General features: G+C 37.0%; 1 protein-coding gene across 1 annotated transcript in view; it reads right to left on the bottom strand.

Moving 5' to 3' along the window:
• ITGA1 (integrin subunit alpha 1) overlaps nucleotides 1–22,940 on the bottom strand; it is a 166,465-nt gene that overhangs the window by 99,293 nt on the left and 44,232 nt on the right. The window contains exon 2 of the mRNA XM_059417104.1: nucleotides 12,263–12,383. Coding sequence (XP_059273087.1) covers nucleotides 12,263–12,383 — 121 coding nt within the window. The remainder of the gene's footprint in view (nucleotides 1–12,262; nucleotides 12,384–22,940) is intronic.

The raw sequence follows: 22,940 nt of genomic DNA, 5'->3' as shown, positions 1-22,940 counted from the left end.
TCTTCAGGAATAGGGTAGATGAATGTGGTTGAGTGTTAAGGCACTATGGTTGATTCACAGCTGCTGATTCACTGCTGGCTCAAAAGCTATATACAAATGCTGATTACTATCAACCAAAGGACTTTAATTATGTGCCATAAGAATGTACTTGAGATTGTCTTAGCCTGTATCTTTGTTTATGACTTTTGTGACGATACAGAAGGCATAAGGTTATGCATCAAGTAAATCAATATATCTATTTGGGCAGTCAGAAGTTTCTCAACATTCTGGAATAAGAAACTTAATAAACTAGTTAAAACTTAATATGAAACTATGTAAATAACTTCACTTAGCTGCGTACTATTATCTACATGAATACAGGATGTGGGCAACCTGATTTAATAGGAGTTCATGTAAAAAAGACATGGGGGACTTGTCCATAACAAGTAAACATGAGCCAACAGTGTATTTTAGTATCAAAAATGCTAATGTGACCTCAGACTGCATTGCTGGAAATAGATGCCCTGGTCAGGAAAGTGATCACCCCTCTGTGCTTTGCACTGTCAGACCATGTCTGTAATCTCCAAATTAAGGGGGACATAGGCACAATGGGATATATTTAGAAGTTATGACTCAGATGGCTAAGTGTCTGGTAATTTTGTCAGACCAGAGATACTTGAGGGAAAGTTGGGGATGCTTAGCATAAATATATATGTATATAATCTGAAGGAAAGTTGAGAGGTTCCACAGGAGTGTAGGTGTTGAAGGCATGTATTTAAAAAGAAGTCTAGGGGCACCTGGGTGGCTCAGTGGGTTAAGTCTCTGCCTTCGGCTCAGGTCATGATCTCAGGGTCCTGGGATGGAGGCCTGCATAGGACTCTCTGCTCAGCAGGGAGCCTGCTTCCCCTCTCTCTCTGCCTGCCTCTTTGCCTACTTGTGATCTCTCTCTCTGTCAAATAAATGAATAAAATCTTAAAAAAAAAAAAAAGAAACCTAAATATTTGAAAGTCTCTTATGATGAAAAGAAATGGGATTTTTTGGTGCAAATTCTTTGGGTAAAGGAAGTAGTAATGAAAATGTTTTATAACATGCAAATATTGAATTGTTGAACAGGATCCTTAAAATATAGCTATGATATAATGCTTTTGTAAAGCCATCTTTGATATGCATAAATAACCATAAAAATGTTTAAACCTTTTAATGCATAATTCTTACTTCTGGAAATCTATCCTAAAAAAGTGGCCTAAATTAAGAGAAAAAGCTTAATGTATAAAAATAATGCTCATAGTGTTATATATAATATAAAAAATAAAAAATATATAATCAACAGCAAGACTAAGTATCACAGGGCTATTCTATAGAGTATTGCAATCATTAAAAATAATAGTTAATGAGATTGTGTGGTGATATTAAAATCATTTATGATCTAATTCAAAGTAAAAGTCTGCCTCATTTAGTGAAAACCTGTGACAATTCGAAGAGAATGATACCAAATTACATTGAATGTACTCCTCACAATAGCAATGACAACAACAGCTAGCACTTAATTAAATCTATACCTTCTCCCATATACTGTATAAGCGCTTTCCATATAAGTAATTTAATCCTCTCCATTAAACACAGCATGACCTTTGGTGCCAGACTTCATGCATTCAAATCATGGCTTTGTCACTTACTCAGCTATATGATTTAGGACAAGTCACTTACCCTCTGTGCCTTAGTTTCTTCATCTGTAAGATGGAACTACTATATCTATGTAAAACATAGATTAAGAGGGAGTTCATAAAAAAATTATATTAAGGAAATTATGGTTAGTGTTCTTTCCCCAATATTTTCAAAGCTTTTTATAATGTGATTGATTAAATTAAATTAATAGTTAAGAGAGTTTAGAGAAAAGTAGTGAGCCCACTATTATGAAAAATATTTAAGTTGAGGCTAGTCAGATTGAAAAATGTTTATTAAGAACATTTTGCAGGCCCAGCATGTACACTAGGTCCTAGGGATACGAATTAATAGAATTTTCCTAGGTTGCTTAAAACATAGGGGGGAAGCAGAACTATAAATGGACCATTACAATACTGGATAGGTAAAAACTTGGTGCAACATCTGCAAGATCTTAGGAGCAGGAAGAAACAGCTCCTTTGGTGAGTTCAAGTAGCTCAGCATAGCTGGAGTAGAAGTAGAGCCTGTCAAGCCAAACAGTGTCCAGATCATGAACATTCCTAGAGTCTGGTTTGAGAACTTTGGGTTTATCATATGGAGGGGAGAGTTGGGAACCACGCATGCTTTTAATAATCAAAACCTGTGTGGAGCTTATCTGCTTGCTGTGCTGTGAATAAACTGGGAAAGGGGCAAACTAGACTCAGAGAGTGAAGGTGAGAGTTTCTAGACCCAGACAAGAAAACAGGACTTGAATTTAGGAAGTGGAGAAGGGAGAACCAATTCTATAAGTAGAATATAAGCTGTCTTACTTTGAGTTCTCTCAAAAGCAGACTTCGGTGTAGGTAGATTTTGGGGAGGCAATTCTAAGCCCACAGAAAGGTGGGGGTGGGGAAAATGATAGAGAGAAGAGAAGCCAGTAGAGTGCATTGATAATAGGTTCTTTCTTTCTTTCTTTCTTTTTTCTTTCTTTCTTTCTTTCCTTCTTTTTTACTATATCTAGTCTTTATTTTTTTATTTTTAAAATTTATTTTTATTTTTTTATAAACATATAATGTATTATTAGCCCCAGGGGTACAGGTCTGTGAATCGCCAGGTTTACAGACTTCACAGCACTCACCATAACACATACCTTCCCCAATGTCCATAACCTCACCACCCTCTTCCGATCCCCCTCCCCCAGCAACCCTCAGTTTGTTTTGTGAGATTAAGAGTCTTTTATGGTTCGTCTCCTTCCCAATCCCATTTTGTTTCATTTATTCTTTTCCTATCCCCCCAAACCCCCCACGTTGCATCTCCACTTCCTCATATCAGGGAGATCATATGATAGTTGTCTTTCTCTGATTGACTTATTTCCCTAAGCATAATATCCTCTAGTTCCATCCATGTCATCGCAAATGGCAAGATTTCATTTCTTTTGATGGCTGCATAGTATTCCATTGTATATATATACCACCTCTTCTTTATCCATTCATCTGTTGATGGACATCTAGGTTCTTCCCATAGTTTGGCTATTGTGGACATTGCTGCTATAAACATTCGGGCGCACTTGCTCCTTTGGATCTCTCCATTTGTATCTGTAGGGTAAATACCCAGTAGTGCAATTGCTGGGTCATAGGGTAGCTCTGTTTTCAACTTTCTGAGGAACCTCCATGCTGTTTTCCAGAGTGGTTGCACCAGCTTGCATTCCCACCAACAGTGTATGAGGGTCCCCCTTTCTCCACATCCTCGCCAGCATCTGTCATTTCCTGACTTGTTAATTTTAGCCAGATAATATGTTATTTCTACCGGCCTCTGGGCTTAGTCTTGCTGGTGGCCATCTCAGAAAGCACGTGGAACATATTTGAGTATGGTTGAGGCCCCAAGCATAAGTACTACCGCCTTAGGAGAGTACACAGTAAAAAGAGTTTTAGGAAAAAAAACACACAAGATTTTAATGAGCAAAAAAAGAAAACTGATAGGAGTGTCCAGAGAAGGAGAGAGAGAATCAGGAAACAGTGGTATCACAAAAGCCAAAGCATAAAAAATATAAAAAATGGGACCCATGAGTAAAGGGCAGACTTTATATCAAGATGTTTGGCTAAAAATGAGGGAGATGGGCCATGTCAATATGTGTGGGCTTTTTTTCCCCCCCAGGCAAACCATCAAGTGTTTGAAGTGAGTTTAATGTTATTATAGAAGGCATGCATACATTGAAAAATGATGCTGAGAAAGAACTAGTAATATAAGAAAGGCTATTACAGAAGAGAGGGCAGAGCCCCTGAGCTGGTAGAAGGGGTGAATCCAGAAGGAAAAATTTGTCTTAGACACGAGGAAAGGTCACTGATTCCCTAGGCAGGGATCTGGGTGCCTCAATATTCAGAGGTTTGAAACCAGTGTAGATGACTTGGAAATTTTTCATATTCTTTATAATACGACATTGTCCTGCACTGTCCTTCCCTAAGACAGAATCTGTATTTCCTACTGTCAAACAGGGACTTACTTGATAAATAGAAGGCAGCAGAAATGGGGCTGTGACTCCTGAGGCTTGAGTAATGTATAGAATTGTCAAATCAATACATTGTACACCTGAAGTTAATGTAACATTGTATGTCAACTCTACTTCAATAATTTAAAAAAATGCATTGCAGATTCCACTTCACTCTTTTGGAAATCTGAGAGTACATGCTGTGAAGAAACCCAGTCTAGACTCATGGAGGATGAGAGGCCACATGGGGAGAAGCAGTGCTTGCGTCAACAGCATGAAATGCCAGGCATGTGAGTCAAACCATCTTAGACCCTCCAGTCCCAACTGAGATACCAGATGAGCATTCATGCAGTTCCCCAGTTAACAGGGGAACACCTAGGCAATCCTCAAATTCTTGAGAAATAATAAACAGTATTGTTTGAGCTCACTAAGTTCTGAGATGATTTGTTATATACCAAGAGCTAACTGAAACAGGAAGGGATGATAAAGTTTTAATCTAGGGCCCCTCCCCCCCTCTTTCCTTAACTTCCTTCCTTCCTTCTCTGAAAATAGTAGCAATTGCCATCTCATGAGATTTAGGGAGAGAGGGAGTCAGCTGGTGGGCTTGGGGAGATTTAATTTAGATTTAAACTGACAGGGCCTATGTGAACCAATCAGACAGCCCCTCAGGCAAAAAGGAGGTCAGGGATGTTTTGAAAGTTGTTTCCACTGCAGATGCAACATAGGCCTCCAAAGACCCTTCATCCAAATAGACAAGTTATAAGTGTGTGGAAGAGTACTGATTTGTTTAGAGCACATTAACGAGGGAAAAACTCGGATAATTGATGGAAAACGAGTTCTGGGTGGCATGTTATTGGTAAAGTTGTTGTGAATTGTGAACAGGAGAGGAGAGAGATCGTGGGCAGCCCAGGCAAAGTGGAAAGTAGGAGAGGAAGTGCTGAAAACAAGGGTGAAGAGAAGGCCCAGGTGATGGGAGCACAGTGTAGATCTGTATACACTGGAGCAAGAAGGTTGAGAGTGGCACACAGCTGATTTTAAAGGAAAGGCTCTGTAGTTTATATTCGATTTCTAGGGCAACAGAAAGCCCCTATAATATGGCTCTCACTGGAAAGAACCTGAAATAGAAACTGGAGTCATGGCCCATTGTGTAGTCTGGATAAACAAGCACTGAGGTGTGAGAGCTCAGAATATGGTAGGGGAGTAGGCCAGGCGCGAGACAGGGAGCACAAGAGCTGGAATGAGTGGTAAAAAATGGGTTTTCGGGAATAGGATCTAAAATGATTTTATGTGTTTTCCTAGGAGCAATTTTTCTGACATCAAGCTTGCAGCTCTGAAAAGTACATATATTTACTACTTAATCTGAAGTAAGTCTCACTTTTCCCCAGATGCATAAAAATAATAAGATCTTAGAAGAGTATCAGCATAGTCTTTATGGAATTTCAAGAATCTTCAGAATTCTATCAATCCCGTTTTTTTTCTCATATCCTTATCACATTCTGACTAATGATATAGCCTACCTGTTTATTACATTTATTATTCATGTTTTTGTTCCCTTCTTCGCCAGTAGAATATAACCTTCACAATAGCCGGAATTTTTATCTATTTTGTTCGCTCATATACCCTTAAGGCCTATAACAGTGCCCGAAACAAAAGAGGTATTCAGTAAGCATTTACTAAGTGAATGAATTAATGATTATATCAAATGCCCTAAGAATCTGAATAAGAACTGGGAATTTATGACTCCTGTGACCAACTAAGTGGTCCTAATTGTGAAGTTTTCTTTTCCATTTTAGAGGTGGAATGTTTTGCTTTAGAAGAACGCCATATATGCCTTTGGTATGAAACAGGTGGCATTTCCACAGGTCATGGTACCAGAGAGTCCTTGTTACAGGACAGAATTGGCTGAAAGTCAGAAGGCTGGTGTTCCATGTCCTGGCCCTGACACATACTTGCTATATTGAACTCTTGGCAGTTCATTCTCTGAGTCCCAGTTTCCGGTCTAGAAAATGAGGATGGTAACAATGATATCTGCTCAAACCCATATGGTCACTGTGAAGACCCAAGACACTTTGTGTCATGAAATATGGAAAACTATTATTTCAAATTTTAGTGCAAGTTTGCTTTAGCTCATTGCATTTTATCTCTATTCAATTTTTGCTTTTTCTATGGCACTATTGCAATGATCTGTGTGCAGAGTATGAGGATTAAAGAATGTTCTGGATTTCATTATTGATCTCTAGAGAAACACCTGATGAACTCAAAGATCATTAAGGTGAGAGAAATAATTTTTACTACATCCATTCTAAAGTGACTAATTCTGATTCTTATTCACTTATTTTAAAAGTTCATGCTATACTCTGTTCTCATGAAAAAACTCTAGTTATAATAGAATTTAGTAACCTGAGAAAAGTTTGCCGTTCATAATAGTCATTCTTGTCATCATAACCATTATTTTACTTATTTGAGGAAAATATTCTTATGTTTTTTTCCTCTGAAAAATGTAGTTTTCTAGAGATTATTGTCTCATATTTATACTATTTCACGAACACTCTTTTCACCTAACTCTTTTTTTCATGTCCACGCCAAAATCACTATCAGAGCGCCAAACACCCCTGCTAGCCAGCCTTTTTTTTTTTTTTTTTTTTTTTCCTTAATGAATGGAGTGTTTGGTCATTTTGGAGAATGAGGTTACATAGTGGCCTCATTAGTTGTATTACTTTCAGTCGTGAAAGGTTTAGGGGTGAAAATGAGGTGCACCAAAGAAAGGACAAGTGTAGCAAGAATGAAATTTCAACTTCAAAAGATATTATAAACAATGGAAAATAAATATTATATTAAAATTATAAGAGAAAATGTGTTAGAACATTTGAAAAGTCTTTTTACCCCAAGCTTGAATAGGCCTTACTTAAAACACACATACATTGGAAAGTGATCATCAGTCACATTAGTTCACTGATAAACCTTACTTGGCATAAAGCAGGGTCCTCTAGGGGAAAGGCCAGGAAGCCAACATATTTTGAAATATATTGGGCAGAGGATTGACTAGGAAGGTATCTGCATCATGAAAACCTACCTTGAGAGGCAGGCCCACTGAAGTCACTGAATGAATGGCTGCTGGAACAGCAGTTAAAAGGGTTGATGCACATATTAAAGGAGTGAAGCAAAGGAGCCACAGAGTGGAAAGCTCCGAGACAACAACGCGTATTTTCCCACTTGGTGGACAGTTTGCCGTACTGGTGATTACCACTAGATCTGGAAAGCTTGTGCAATGCTGAGCACATTTAAGTTTCTTCTCTTCAAAGCAAAATTATTAAACTAATTGTGTTCTTTGTGAATTTTTCTGAACCACATTGCAGTTACTTGGATGTTTCAGTTCATGCTAGTCATAACGAACAACGGCTGATCTTAATCAGAGGTATAATGTGTTCTGATACTGAGAAAACATGTGGTTTCTGAGCCAAGTATATAAAGTAAATTACACTTCCTAGTAAACTTTTGAAAGGTAAAGGGGACAAAAGGCTGACTTTTTTGGTTAACTTTTAATTATTTCCAAAGAATTAATGTTTTTCAAATGTACAGACTACACTTGTAACGGACCAAGTGTAGTCTTGCCTCCTTCTTGAGGCAAACTTCAGCCAAGATGTAATATGGGTCAGGTTGATTTTTTTTTTTTAAAAATCTGAGGTTGATGAGCTTCCAAAACCTGAGCAGTAAATATGATTTATAAAGGTACCCACCTCTGGAGAAAAACTGAGTAACAAAATCCATGTTCTCTCAAGTATGTCAATTATTCCATAGTCCATTTCTTAAAGTAAGTCTGCATCCTATCTGATTTTATAAACACTTACAGAATATCCAAACATGTTTCTAAAGTTTATTTTGCATCACCAGTGGCTGGATCTCTTTAGAACAATATGCTGCTACCAAACCATCCTTAAGCATTTGGACATTTAGATTTTTGTGGTTTGTTTACTTTTAAATTCACTTTTGTTGTTCTGATTTTTCACACTTATTATATAAAATCATTTTAAATATGGAATGCCAGAATGGAATTAAATTATCTGACCTCCTTATACATTCAAATGTTCACAAATTCTCACATGTATATTAACATGAAAAGTCTAAAACTGCAAAGATAGTAATTATTGGCATTTACTTCTTAATATAGTTCTAATTAAAAAAAAAAAAAAAAAAAAAGCACCAGACTGAGAGTGGAGAGACATGAGATCTAGTTTCAGCTCTGGCCCTAAGTAGTTACAGTTCCCTGTGGAAGTCACTATAAAAAAGCAAAAGCAAAAGCAAAACCAAATACTTTATTGAAATATGATTGACATATTAAGAGTTGTACATACTTAATGTATACAGTTTGATGAGTTTGGAGACAAGTATACCACAGTCTATGTTAAAGCATCACCACAGTCTATGCCATAAACATATATATTGCTTCCACAGGTTTCCTCCACCCCTCTTTAGTTATTATTATTATTTCAGGATAAGAACACTTAACATAAGACCTACCTTCTTTTTTAAAATACTTCTGATTTTAGTTAATTATAATAGGATACAAATTAAGATGAGTTCCCCAAAAGAGACCCTAGTATAAGGTCTGGGAGGATCCCGAATGTGAAATTTCTGTGTCCTCGGGACACAACATTCTTCCAGATCACCAGTGTGGAGGAAGTTCACTCAAGCCTCAGTGTCTGGAGTTTTTAGTAAGGCTTTATTAGATAGGCATAATTACTTGAATAAGATCTACCTTATTAGTAAATTTTCAAGTATACAATACAGTATTGTTAACTACAGGCAATATGCTGTATAGTAAATCTCTAGTACTTGCATAACTAAAACTTTATCCTATTGACTAATACTTTCTTATTTTCCCTCCTCCCAGCTCCTGGTAGCCACCATTCTGCACGCTGCTTCTATGAGTTTGACTATTTTAGACTCCTTATATAAGTGAGATCATATAGTATTTCTCCTGTGTCTGGCTAATCTCACTTAGCAAAATGTACTCCAGGTTCTTCCATGTTGTCTCAGAAGGCAAGATTTCCTTCTTTTCTTCAGGCTCCATAATATTCAACTGGATGAATATGACACATTTTTAAAATCTAGTCATCAGTCAATGGACATTTAGATTCCTCTCAAATCCTGGTTGTTGCAAATAATGTTGTAGTCAATATGGGGGTGCAGATACCTTTTCAAGATCCTGATTCCAATTATTTTGAATATTAACCAGACATGGGATGCTGGATCATATGGTGGTTCTATTTTTAATTTTCTGAGGAACCTCTAGACTTTTTCCATAGTGACTGCACCAATTTTCATTCCCACCAACAGTGCACAAACGTTTCCTTTTTTCCACATTCTCGCCAACACTTATCTTTTGTGTTTTTGATAACAGTCATAGGAGAGCCATTTTTAACATTACTTGTGTGTGTGTGATTGTTTTTTCACTAATGATAACAGGGAGTTAAATTAGATTCACTTATGTTCAGCCAACAAATAATCACTGAACATGTATTATGTTTAAGGCCCGGTGTTAAATGTTGGACAATGCACAGGATTGCAAGTGGGAACCAAAACCAGTCTTTGCCCTCTAAATATCTCCACTAATATATTAACTTCTCCCTCTTAGCTGTATTCCATTTAGGGTTTCCAACTATCCAGACATTACTCAAGCTGTTTAAAGCCATATTTACCAACTTCGTGAAAAAACTTATTTTTCTTTCCTATGTATTTCTCTCTGAATGGCTACCTATTTTCTAATGATCCAGTGTAAAAATTCTGGACTATGTTTGACTCCTCCTACATCTCCATTTGACATTTCCAAACTTCCACCAAGCCTTAATGACTCATCTAAATTTATCTTGGATGCACTTTTCTTTTATTCCAGTTCTCTCTAATCTAGCCTGGGATCTCATCTCTTAAGCAACAGATTACTAGTTTTGCTTTCCTTTAGATTCCCCAGATTTCAGGCACTTTTTTCTCCAATCCCATCTCTATGTAATTTCCACACCTACAGTGGTTCTCAATGCCCTCTACTTAGGTCCAAGTTCCTTTGTCTGGCTTCTCAGGTCTGCCATTACCCTTTGTCCTCTATCTTCCCTATGTCAGTCTTGTTTGCTTACCAACACACTCACTTCTCAAATCTATGCCCTTGCTTATGTGGCTTCCCAGATTGGAGCGGCATTACTTTTTTCTTATTAAAAATTAAGTCATCTTTCAAGACTCAGTTCAAGCATCGAGTCAATTCCTCCTTCTTTTAATTCCTATTAAATTTATAGTCTATGTTATACTGATTAGCACTTTTTGTAATATTTCAAGTTCTAATTTAAATTTAATTAGTTAACATATAGCATAATGTTAGTTTCAGGGGCAGAATTGAGTTATTCATCACTTATATATAACACCTAGAGCTCAACAAATCGTTCTCCTTAATGCCTACCACACATTTAGCCCATTCCTTGCCCACTTCCCCTTCAGCAACCCTCAGTTTGTTTGCTATAGTTAAGAGGCTCTTATGGTTTGCCCACTTCCCTCTTTTTTTTTTTTTTAATTTCACTTATGTTCATCTGTTTTGTTTCTTAAATTCCATATATGAGTGAAATCATATGGTATTTGTCTTTCTCTGACTTATTTCACTTAACATAATATACTCTAGATCTCTCCATTGTTGCAAATGGCAAGATTTCATTCTTTTTCATTCTTTTGATGGCTGAGTAATATTCTATTGTGTGTTTGTGTGTGTGTGTGTGTGTACATATACACCCCCCCCCCCATCTTCTTTATCCATTCATCAGTCAATGATGAGGGAAGAGAGGCGGGGAGGAGCAAATCCCTAGCAGAGAGAATCCTTAGCAGGTTCCAGGCCCGTCGCAGAGCCCAACTCAGAGTTCCACATGGGGCTTGATCCCACAGCCCTGAGCCGGAATCAATAGTTGACTGCTTAACTGACTGAGCTACCCAGGTGACCAACTAAGTTTCAGTTTATTACATACAGCTTATACTTGGTCCACTCACATTAGTCTCTGAGAGGCAGAGCTCCCTGAATTGCAGGCATAATGCCTAAAAGAATAAAACTGGTATCTAGAGTAATGACTTCACGTGTTTAACCTTAAATGGGGTCAGGCGGGGTAGTAAGTGAGAGTATAGATTGGTAGGACAAAGAATACAGAACTCATTTGCTATTATTAGATTATTAGGATCATCTAAAATATTTGTAAAGAGACAGTGAAACACCTCCACAAAATCTAGTTTGTACAGGATATAATATGTTTACACAGAAAATGTGAGAACTCAAATTTTTACTATTGATCATTTTGGGGGGATTATGATCAAATTAAGTCTAAAAGATAGAGTGAAAAGTCAAAAAATCCATATTTTTTCATTTGTGCAATATAGTAGAGTGATGGATTATTGTTGTCCTAGGAGGCATAGATCCCTTTTTATTTATTCTTTTAGTTGCAAGAATAGTTTAGTTTAAGTTATTAAACTGAAGCAAATTTTAACAAATTCTTGTTCCTTTTTTTCCTAATAAAAAAGGTCACTAAAATTATGTTAAATATAAAGTAAAAGAGCTTTAATATTAATTTTGTGTAACTTTCAACAAGTCAAATATTTTTAAAAAATCATGCCTGAAGTGAAGTGAATCATTACTAATGGGCTTGTAAGTGTATAAAAGAAATTCAGTAAGGTTCATTATAAACAGTAAACCAAACTCAGTAGGTCAGTAAATCACCAAAAATATAAGCCCAATAATATCTTATGGAAGTGATATTAACCCTTTCAAGATAGCATCTCATTTGCCTCCCAATTCTTCCAGCTGACATTCAACTACTCTGGAGTGAGAACAATTAAAGAACTCTTGCCAGAATAACAATTGCAGAGCAATGACTATTTTGGACAAGGACCTTCTTGAGGTCAACAGGGGCTTCAACAGAAATCACTAACCACTTCCTTGAGTACTGCCAAGGAATTTTCCTTTTTTTTTTTTTTTAACACTGTCAGTTTCCATTACCAAATGATTAGACTGCATTTTCTACCATGCATGATTCATTCTGTTGAAGTCTCATTCATAAAACAAACTGTAACCAAATAATATTTTCCATTACCTTGTAAAAAAACTAAATGACAACACAACAAAATCAACTGGCTTACCATTTTCCTTCTTCATTTTCATACTGTTGAACAGTATATCCAAACATGTCCTCCACCGGGCCGCTGAAAGTCATTGAATTTTTCACATCCACATTGAATGATACGCAGAAGCCTAGAACCACTTTAAGAGGGAAAACAAAGTCCAGTTACACAGAGTTAACTAAGATTCCATCATGTTTTGAATTCTGGAAGGCATGCCTAAAAATTGTGCTCTTGTTATAAAAAGCAGTAATACTCAAAAAATGAGAACTGCAAGAAAGATTTATGGTATTAATTATATTATTGACTGCAAATGACAACTGAAGAATACAAATACTAATATTCAAACAAAACCCTATAAAAATTTAGTAGCTGTACAATTCCCAGAGCTAATGACTTCAGAATCTGAGAGAGAGAGACCTGGCAGAAACTCGTGCTTGGATATGCCTAATGTGGTTACAGATAGCTTTCCAATAATGAGCCCTACAGTGAATCATGGCCACTAATGCAATGTAAACAACTTCATTTTCCTGTTTTGACTATGAAGGATGCAAGAATCACCATTTAAATCCTCAGGAGGGGAGGCTTTCTCCTTACTGCTTCCAAAGGGAATGGAAGCAGATTGCCTTCACCCAGAAATGGCTTCTGAAGCAGGCCTGAGATTTGTTCGACTTCTCTTTCCATCAAGCAGTGGACAGAAAGCTTATCCTAGTATGCTAGAACCTCCATATAGTGTTGGTGGTAATACACTCACAGGCTGCTGTCCATGATATATCTAGATCAAATGACATATCTAAAGACTCTACTCAGTGCTTGACATACACTAGATATTCAATGAGGGTTAATTCTCTTCAATTTCCTTAAAGTTCAGGTAATGAAAACCCTTTACAAGAGAGACTCTCTCCTAAAAGGGTTCTGGATGGTGCCAAATTCTGTCAAATGGATGGTGCCAAATTCCAAGGTTGATACTAGTTTTTGAAGTAGAGTTGTGAAGTTACAAAGCATTCCTCTCCTAGATGCAACTAAAAATTCGTCCCAAAGAGCACTCCCTTATAAAATCACATGCATCATAAGGTACATTCAGAGGTAATTGAATTCACCTTTCTTTATTAAAACCATGATACAGCTATCCACATCCTGAAAAATTATCTTTCCTTACTCATTATAAACTCTTCCATAAATATAGTTTAAATCCAGACTCAAATTCATTCTATGCTCTAAGTCATAACCTTCAATTTTAACATTGGGTTTTTTGCTGCACAGAATTATACCTAATCTAGAGAAAATTTTTTTCTTTAAAAAAAATTTATGTATACCTATTCATGAAAAAAGATACTTATGTATACCTATTTATAAAGTCTTCCTTGATCTTTCCAACTGGAAATAATCTTTCTAACTACTAAATCCTCCTCTTTCATTTTTTGAATATCTCTCATAGAGATAATAATAATACTAATAATTTATTTATTTATTTGACAGACAGAGATCACAAGTAGGCAGAGAGGCAGGTAGAGAGAGAGAGGGAAACGAACTTTCTGCTCAGCAGAAAGCCAGATGTGGGGCTTGATCCCACTCACCCACTGAGCCACCCAGGCGCCCCTCATAGAAATAATTATTAAATATTATTTTATTTACATTGTAATTATCTGTGTGATTTCTCCCCCCCTCCTCCAGTTTGGAAAATTCTTAAAAGCGGGGACTCTCTTCTCTTTCTTATCCTTTCTCAAAATCTAGCACCTTGTACACAGATGGGCAATGACATATTTGTAGAATAAACACTGAAGGAGAAAGTGTACCAGTTGAAGTTAGAGGTAAACTGACAAGTATTTCATTTTAGTTAAGAAAGACTTAATGGAGATGGAAATTTTCAAGTTAGATTTTTAAAGGGAAGGAGAGATTCAACTTGGCAGTGAGAAGAAAATATATCCCAATAATTTGGGAGGGTCTTTACAAGTGATAAGACATAGAATGGGGCAAATATGGCTGTAAAATCATAGAGAGACTTGCCTGGCTCGTGTGGAAGATGTAGTAAAAGAACGGATGGGTAGCGTAGGCCCATTTATGTACATTTCCTGCTCTTACTTCAAGTGTGATGGAGAACAGCTGGTTACCATCTTCTGCATAATTTCCTTTTACATATTTGAAGACAGCTTTAAACACTGTTCACTCTACTCCAAACTAAATAGTACGTGCTCCTACCCTTCTCTCACAGTTTTATTTTTTTGAAAACTTGTAACAGATTATTTTTTGATACGAGAGATACACAAGGTAGTAGGTCTACAACAGGATTTGAGTCAGAAGATTATTTGTTATGAAAGTCTATACTGTGTGTTGTAGCAGCATCTGTGGTCCCTGCCCACATAATGCCAGTAGTACTCCCTAAGTTATGAAGATCAAAAATGTCTCCAGACACAGACAAATTCCCCTGGGACCAAAACTGCCCAAGCTGAATATGACTATTCTATAGAGAAGGACCAGAACACCACCACCAATGATTTTGTTGAAGATGATGGGAAAACAACAGGCATGCAGACCAGCAGCATCTGCATCATCCAGAGCTTGCGAGGGATCCAGAATCTCAGGTTCCACTCAAATCTCCTGAATCTGTGTCTCCATCCCAACAAGATCCCCAGGGAATTCGATTCCTGTTATGGTTTGAGAGGTGTAAGCCTATAATATGGTAACCCTCTTTCATAATGTTGATGTAGGTAACATAATTTACCCTAGATTAAAAGTACTCACCATCTTTTAGACCAAAGGGGAAAGGAGTTATTATTAATCAGGTTCAAGTTCACTGCTCTTGAAGTTTTTTTCTAGCACTTTATTGTGTTTAGTATATGTTCTCCCAAAAGACATTCATGATACTCCTCATTATAAGACCAAGACATTTTGGTTTCCTTTTTACGCTTGTTTATTCCACATGTTGTGTTGAATGCTCAAGGGAGGGGGAGGGGTGTGCTGCACTTTTTTTTTTTTTTTTTTCATTTCCTGTCTTCAGAATTCTACGGGCAATTTGCCCAAAGTGATTGTAAATCAGTCTCTTTCATGTTTGCTAAGGCACCAAGGAGACTGAAGCACAGGAGATGACATAAAAAAAATAGTTTACATCTTGTTCTTTTGATTTAAAGGAGTGCACAAACAGTAAAGGCAGCTTCTTGAAACTCTGAGTTTGATGCTCATTTTGTTATACCAAGTTGTCTTGGAACTTTATGTACCAGAGGTACAGCAAAAATCGCACTTATTCTCTGTCAAAGTCAAAAAACAAAAAGAAAAACAAAGCTGAGGTGGCTTAAGGGGCCATACAGGGTGAAAATGATGGGAAATAAAACATAGACAATAGGCAGACGTCAAAATTAAGCTCTAATTTCACACGTGCCAGCAGAAGAGGAATTTTTTTCCTTAAGAATAACAACACATTACTATTTGTTATGCTTCACATGCTCCTTCTCATATAATTTGCCCACAACCCTACAATTAGTGTTGTTATCACTGCTGTGCAAATGAACAGAAGGAGGCTCAGGACAGTAGAGAAGTTTGCCCATAGTTCCCCAGGATTCCCAAACATTCACACGAATTCAATTTTTACATCTTATCCCTAAAACTGAAAAGGGTTAGTAGAAGGCAACATTACTCTTAGTCCAAGTAATTATGACTTCTGAGAAGCAAAACTGGGAAGAGGCCTTCTACAGTGGCCATGGCTAAGAAAATGGGGCTGAGGGGGATCACTGGAGTGAGGAGAGAAGTCATACTTGCAGAGATCTAGATAAAGCATCATGAGAGTTTCAGGCAAAACATTCACGTTCAGGTAGAAAAGAAATGGAAAGGCTTGCTCTCTTTCAAATATGATTATATGTGTCATATATTTAAGGGCTCAAAACTGAGGAGGAAGATGAGATTGTTGGTGTTGAAGGGTATCTCTTGTGAAAGAGATCATTGTGCACAGTTTCTTTGTCCCAGTATGGAAGTGGAGGTGTAAGACAACTAAATGAGAGAAAGAGAAAAAGAGAGGGAGAAGTACCTACAATTGTATGGTATTTTCTGCATATAAATATTTTGCCATGGGGCATCTGGGAAGCTCAGTCAGTTAAGCAGCTGACTCTTGATTTTGGCTTAGGTCGTGATCTCAGGGGCCTGGGGTCGAGCCACACTGCGGCTGGTGGGCTCTGTGCTCAGCTGGCAATCTGCTTCCAGATTTTTCTCTCTCCCTCTCCTTCTGCCCCTCCCCCTGCTTTCTTTTGCTCTCTCTCTCTCTCTCTCTCAAATAAATAAATAAATCACAAAAAAATCCTTTTGCCACTTACAAACATTTTCATATAAAAAGGATATTGAACTAGACAATGAACTGGTTGGTGGTTGGGCAGAACAGCAGCCACTATTCTCTTCTTGTATGTTAGGAAATTGGACCTTAGAAGGGTTAAGTGATTGGTCTAATGTCAGCTGTGTTAGTGGCAGAGAAGGAATTAAACACTGGGTTTCTCAGGTCAAATCATAGACTTTCTGTGACAAGAGTGCCATTGAAGTTGTGAGATTAATAATAATAAAAATAATAACAATAACGCAGGTCAACAGAACCTCAAAAGACCCATGAGAGCTCTTAATCATCTTGTAACTTGAGTAGTTGAGGGTAGGACTGACAGGAAAAGTTGAATGAAGGGGGAAAAGTCTGAGCTTCTCCCGAGGGCACTGACTCTCTGGTCAAAGAAGGCCTTCCTCCTCCACACATCCTCTGAGTTCCAAGAAAAGTCACTGCAGCCTGTTTGATATTTTGCTTTTTAATGAAGAAAGTCTGTGTTTCACAGGGTGGTCCAGAAATTCTGATCTAGCACTATCCAGATTGAAGTATTTAATAGCCAATGGAATTCTGAATATTTAAAAGCCCAAGTAAAAAGGGTATCAAATGAATGGTGGCTAGGGATTGATATTAAAATGCTATTGCTTTCTTTCACCAACTTCTTACACATTTATCCAATCAAGACATAGGAGAAATCATGGAATTAATATTATATTTATTATTTTTAAAGAGTGAAATGGCACAATATTAAGATAGGAAATAATAACTGTTTTATTATAGTTAATGGTTTTTATTTTTATTTATTTATTTTTAAAGATTTTATGTATTTATTTGAGTGAGAGAGAGTGAGAAAGAGAGTGTGTGTGAGCAGGGAGGGTCAGAGGGGGAGGGAGAAAGAATCTGAAGCACACTCTGCACTTAGTAAGGAGGCCGACACAGGGCTCAATGGAAGCCTCCGTCCTACAACACTGAGATCAAAACCAAAACCAAGAGTCAGATGCTCAACTGACTGAGCCACCCAGGCGCCCCTTTAGTTAATGGTTTTTAGAGCAAATTCCTTCATTGTATAGAAATATGGTAATCTTTAGAGATATATGAACCTAGGCTTACAGAGCCCTTTCACTTATATTATTATTTATGTAATTATTCACATTTATTCAACTACTACACAAATATTCATCAAGGTTTTACTTGGGGTTGAATATATGCTAGGTCCTGGAGATATAGTCATAATAAGATGGCACTTCTACTTTTAAGATCTTATAGCCTAGCTGGGAAAAAATACAGTAAGTGATTTAACTTCCATTAGTCTCAGCTTATCACATTTAAAATGAGGTTACAAATGCTTTATAGGCATTGGTTGCTGTGACAAATACAACTTATACATGTAGCAATAAAGAATATTCAATAAATGAGTAAATTGTGTTCATAAGTAGAATTCAAAGAATCCGTTTACCATATGGCAGTTGAATTTTCTTTTGGAAGAGGATCCCCTGCTCCCATCCTGATGACCATTTATATCTTGAAAAATGATACAGATGTGTTGTATCAGTGTGGCAGGACAGTGGGTTCATTGACTCACTTCCATAGAAAGTTTCCCGTTTCTAAACCTGGCTGCAATGACATGTGTAAAGAAAATCTAAGATGAGGGAATCAGCCTTCCAGGTGAAACAACTGGCCAACGAAGAGGAGTGCAGGGGTTTCTGTCCTTCCGGTTAGACCTCTTGGATTCTCATCTCAGTTCCTCAAAATGTGGTGAATATTTATGATACCACCCAGGTTCTCAGCCAATAGCAAGTTAAGGATTTTCTTACTTCACTGACAATCTACTCTCCTCTAACCTATTTCAAAGATTATAAATCTATTCCAGGGATAGGATAAGCCTGAAGTGACATAAGGCATATGAATTGAGTGACAGTCTTGAGCCATCTGAGAATCAGAGAAAGTACCTAGGCAGTACAACCTCTGTAATGCAGAGCTGCAGAGTCCCCATAGCATCCCCCACCCCTGCAGTGTGAATGCTGGTACATCCTGGGCACCTTTTATATCTCTTGCTGTGCCAAAGCTTATTGGTGGAAAGAGTTCATCTACCCCTACTCAGATGGATATAAACTCCTCAAATTATATATGCTCACTATAACTAATGATGTGACACATTAGGTATTTTATATCACTTCAAATTTACTTTTCCTTTTTCTTAAATTCAAATAAAATATATTCAACTTTGAGACAGTTCAAGGGGTAGGAAGAAAAACATTTTAATGATAAGAGTTGAGGATGGAAACTGAAAGCCCCTTTCCTCACTTGCAATGTATAATCAAACATCTTTATAATATCAGTGTTATAAATCTGAAATTTTAATTAGTTCGGTTATTCTTGGTGGCTAAGTGAGTTGGATCTCAATTTTGGTATACATGATTACCCTAAAAGATAAGATCTGAGAGGCGTTTGTGTGGCTCAGTTGATCGAGGGCCCAACTCTCGGTTTTGGTTCACGTCATGATCTCAGGGTCGTGGGACTGAGCCCCACATCAGGCTCTGAGCTCAGTGGGGAGCCTGCTTCTCTCCCTCTTCTTCTCCTTCTGCCCCTCCTCCTGCTTGTGTCTGCCTTCTCTTTCTCTCTCTCTAAAATAAATAAAGATATTTTTAGACAAGATTAAGTTTGATAAATAGTGTAACTGGATCTATCCACAAATATAGTACGACATAATTCTACTTGATTTGAAATCTGAAGTGATTATTTTTACAGCATTGTAATCTTGAGAAGGATGAGACAAAGAACTCCAGTGGTAAAGACAACAGAAAATAAAAATAGAATAAAAGAAACATCAGAGCCTTGAGCCTTGATGTAGCATCAACACAAGTGTTTAGAAATGGTATCATAGTCTCAAATACAGGAATCTATATCTTCAGAAAAAGATACCATATCCAACTTGCTGTCTCCAAGCAATTGAAACTTCCCTATACAATTATGTAAGAGGAAAGTCTGGCTCAATGAATCCCACCATTAAGGGTTCTTTCATCAGAAATGATGTAATATGTCAGCATGATATCTACCTCTATCAGCAAGTCCAGAAAAGCCAATCCAAATAAACACCTCGATGTTCAAACATTTTCCAAGCTTCATCATGGGAGGCTGCTTTTTAACTTTAGCTTGCTGTAGTGAGTGAATTGTTTTGACTTTAGTGCTAACGTCCTGTAGGCTTCCAGTTAATACAAATGGTATTTGAACTTCAAAGTGAGTGTGTGTTTATGTGTGTATCTGTATATGGCTGATGGGAAGGAGGTAAAGAGGCCTAATTCTTGGCACATAGTAGGTGTTTAATACAAGTTTGTTAAGTGAAACAGGATGGAATAAACAGAGAAATGAAGATTTCTCATATAAAGGTCATTCTGGCTGTAAGAACTTGTACCCTTTTGTAAATGCTGCCCAGAATATTAAGCTCCAATGGAGTGTTTCCCAAACATCCTTTGTTAAAAATCCCCCTTTTAATTTTTTCTACATAAGTTTGTTCTCCCACAGTGTTTATTTTCCTTTGTAGTATCTACAGACATCTGATCTTTTCCCATATCCTCCCACCACAAATAAGTGCCTACTCTGCCAGCTCTTCTCAGTCTGTCCCTTCTCTTGAAATTCTTAAACAGTCTCAGTTTCCCAACGCCTCCACCCTATCACCATCATCTTCTGGCTCTGGGGTTTACAGGATAAAAAAGCTGCAGAACCTCAGGGGTCCCTGGACCCCACTGTGGGAAACACGACTCGTGTGTTTTTGCAAGCAATGTGAGCACAGAACTCTGTTCTCCAGCTGCCCTGGCATCCTGGGAGCTGAACTCATTTATTTCTGTGACTACACAGCACGGAGCGCTGCATGGGGAAAGGCGTCTTACACTTCAGAACAGAGCAGGTTGCATCCTATTCAAGTATTCATACAGAAATGTGAGATACAAAGTGTTTGGAGATGTAAAAGTATGAATGAAGGTTGTCTTTTTGTTAATGAAACTTTTCAGTAAATTTTATTGATTTACATTTAATATCTTCTCAGTGAGACAGTAAAACATTGTCAGTTTTAGGTTATTTTTGTTAGCATGCGTAACAGGTACTTTTGAGGGACAGGAAGGCAAAAGGTAGTTCACACTGTAAAATAAATGATTCTAGGCACTAACAGGTTGTATTACTGATTCTCCTACAGATTCGATAGCGCAATTTTTCTGGAAGGCTTGGGTATTGGCTTTTGAAGTCCATGCACATGTTTGAGTGTGTGAGACATGTTCACTATTTCAGATACTTCTATTGTTTCACTGCAGGGAGTGAATTATACCTTTTTGTTTGTTTGTTTGAATAACTCAAATAGAAACTAGGAAATTTAAAATAATTTGTATCACTGCGTATACTACCTCTTTGCTTTCCTTATGCAGTAAACTACCTCTTGTGCACATTAGCAAAAATGATGGGACTGGCAATGTGTTACTGGCTCATATATATCATGGAGAAGAAATTATAAGTAAAGTAATATAAATCACTGAAAAAAATCTGCAAATAAAGGTAGAACTTTTTATTCAGGTTTTTCTTCTCAGGCATTGATGGACACAATGCATATGATACCTAGGTAAGATGTGACTCTGAGATTGAAACAAAAGCATCTCAAAAACATGCAAGTTATCCAATGTACGAATGGTATAAAAAAGAACCAAAAGTGGGGCACCTCCGTGGTGCAGTCAGTTAAGCATATGACTCTTGGTTTTGGCTCAGGTTGTGATCTCAGGTCTTGAGATGGAGCCCCACATGGGACTTTGTGGGGAGTCTGCTTAAGACTCTTTCTCCCTCTCCTTCTGCCTCTCCCTCTCTCTAAAATAAATAAATAAATCTTAAAAAAAAAAAAAAGAACCAAAGCCATTCTCTCTTAATTGTACAATTTGTAGTTAGGAACTAAAATTGTTTAAGTGAAAACACACTCATGTGCAACACAAAATAGAAACGAATGGAAAAATTCCAACATGTGAAAAAATCAATTGAATTAAATTGTGATTATTTATACTGGAAAATAATTACTGGCACTTTGAATCAACTAGAGTATTTTTTTAAGGATTGAGTATGCCTGGACTTTTAAAAATGTCTTGATTTTTTCCCAAGGTTTTAACCTTGGGAAACACATAAAATTATTTGCCACGGGGCACAAAGGGGCATTAGCCTTAACTTGCCTTAGCATTTCATATTTTTTATTTTCCATACTGCTCAGAATTAGGAGGCAAAGTATACAGATTTATAACATTATTTTTTTGGTGGAATAAGGTTATCTAAATACTTTCTGGTTTAACACACAAGTGGTCAATCATTAACATTAATAAATTAAGGGCTTCATGAAACTAAATAAAAAAATAAAATACTATGCAAACCTCGACAGTTTATCAGAAACCAAAAACAAGGTCTATAAGAAAACAATTGCTCATTCTAGAGTTACCCAGTAGTTTTAATTGGCAATTTCAAATTGCATGGATGTAGAGATGTCTTATTGATTCTCAAATACCACATAATAGGCTGATTTTTCTAGATGTCCCTAATAACATACCAGCACTTAGACGAAAATGATTCTTCACAATATTTCTTTCCCTTCCTAGCTAATTACTATAGCTAGTTTTCATTTTATCGTTCACTACCTAATATTCTCTTCATTCAAAAGTCTTTTGGTACCTCTGCCCAATTTAAAACTTGTTCAGTTTATCAAGAGAAAATAATGGAAGTCAAATACATATAACTTGTGGTTCGTCTGAAAAAAAAAATTGGAAAATAAACCAGAAAGTATTTTAAAGGACATGGGTTTGTTTACAAGAGATGAAGAAAAGTCTCAGTAGCCTGGAATGTTGAAATATTTCAGAAGGCAAGGGTCAATAGAATGCTTATTTTCTTTTCAGAAGAAAGAGATAACTTAATGATGCTTTCTTTTCTGTTTTAAGATAGTTCCAATTTTGTTTTCTTAGCTATAACTGTTGTTGCTAAGACCATGATGATCTTTCAGCAAATAGAACATTTGTTGAGAAGTAACATCCTTGGATTCAAACTTTATTCCTATCTAGCCGCATCATCTTTTACATTCTTTCCATTTGTCTCCTAGAGTATCTGGTAATTGAAATAAATTCAGATGTTATATCAAAATCCCCAAGAACTGGCAGCCAATATTTTCCTTAAATGGAAGCATACTGGTACTCACAATCGTAATTCTAGCGACCAAGTAGTTGTTATATATAAAGAAATTCGAGTAGAGGTTACCTGTGGACTGGGGGCAAGAGAAGGAAGAGAATAGGATCCAAAAGGAAATAAAAATGTTGTTTTTTATATGTTTTTAGAAGAAAATGCTCACTTCCCATCCTCATGGAAGGGAGCTCTGTGAGCTGTAACACTCCCTGTCTGTAT

This window comes from Mustela nigripes, chromosome 12 (assembly GCF_022355385.1).
Source record: "Mustela nigripes isolate SB6536 chromosome 12, MUSNIG.SB6536, whole genome shotgun sequence".
Lineage (NCBI taxonomy): Eukaryota > Metazoa > Chordata > Mammalia > Carnivora > Mustelidae > Mustela > Mustela nigripes.
The sequence above is the reverse complement of the archived record's forward strand: the minus strand, read 5'-3'. Positions and strand labels throughout refer to the sequence as shown.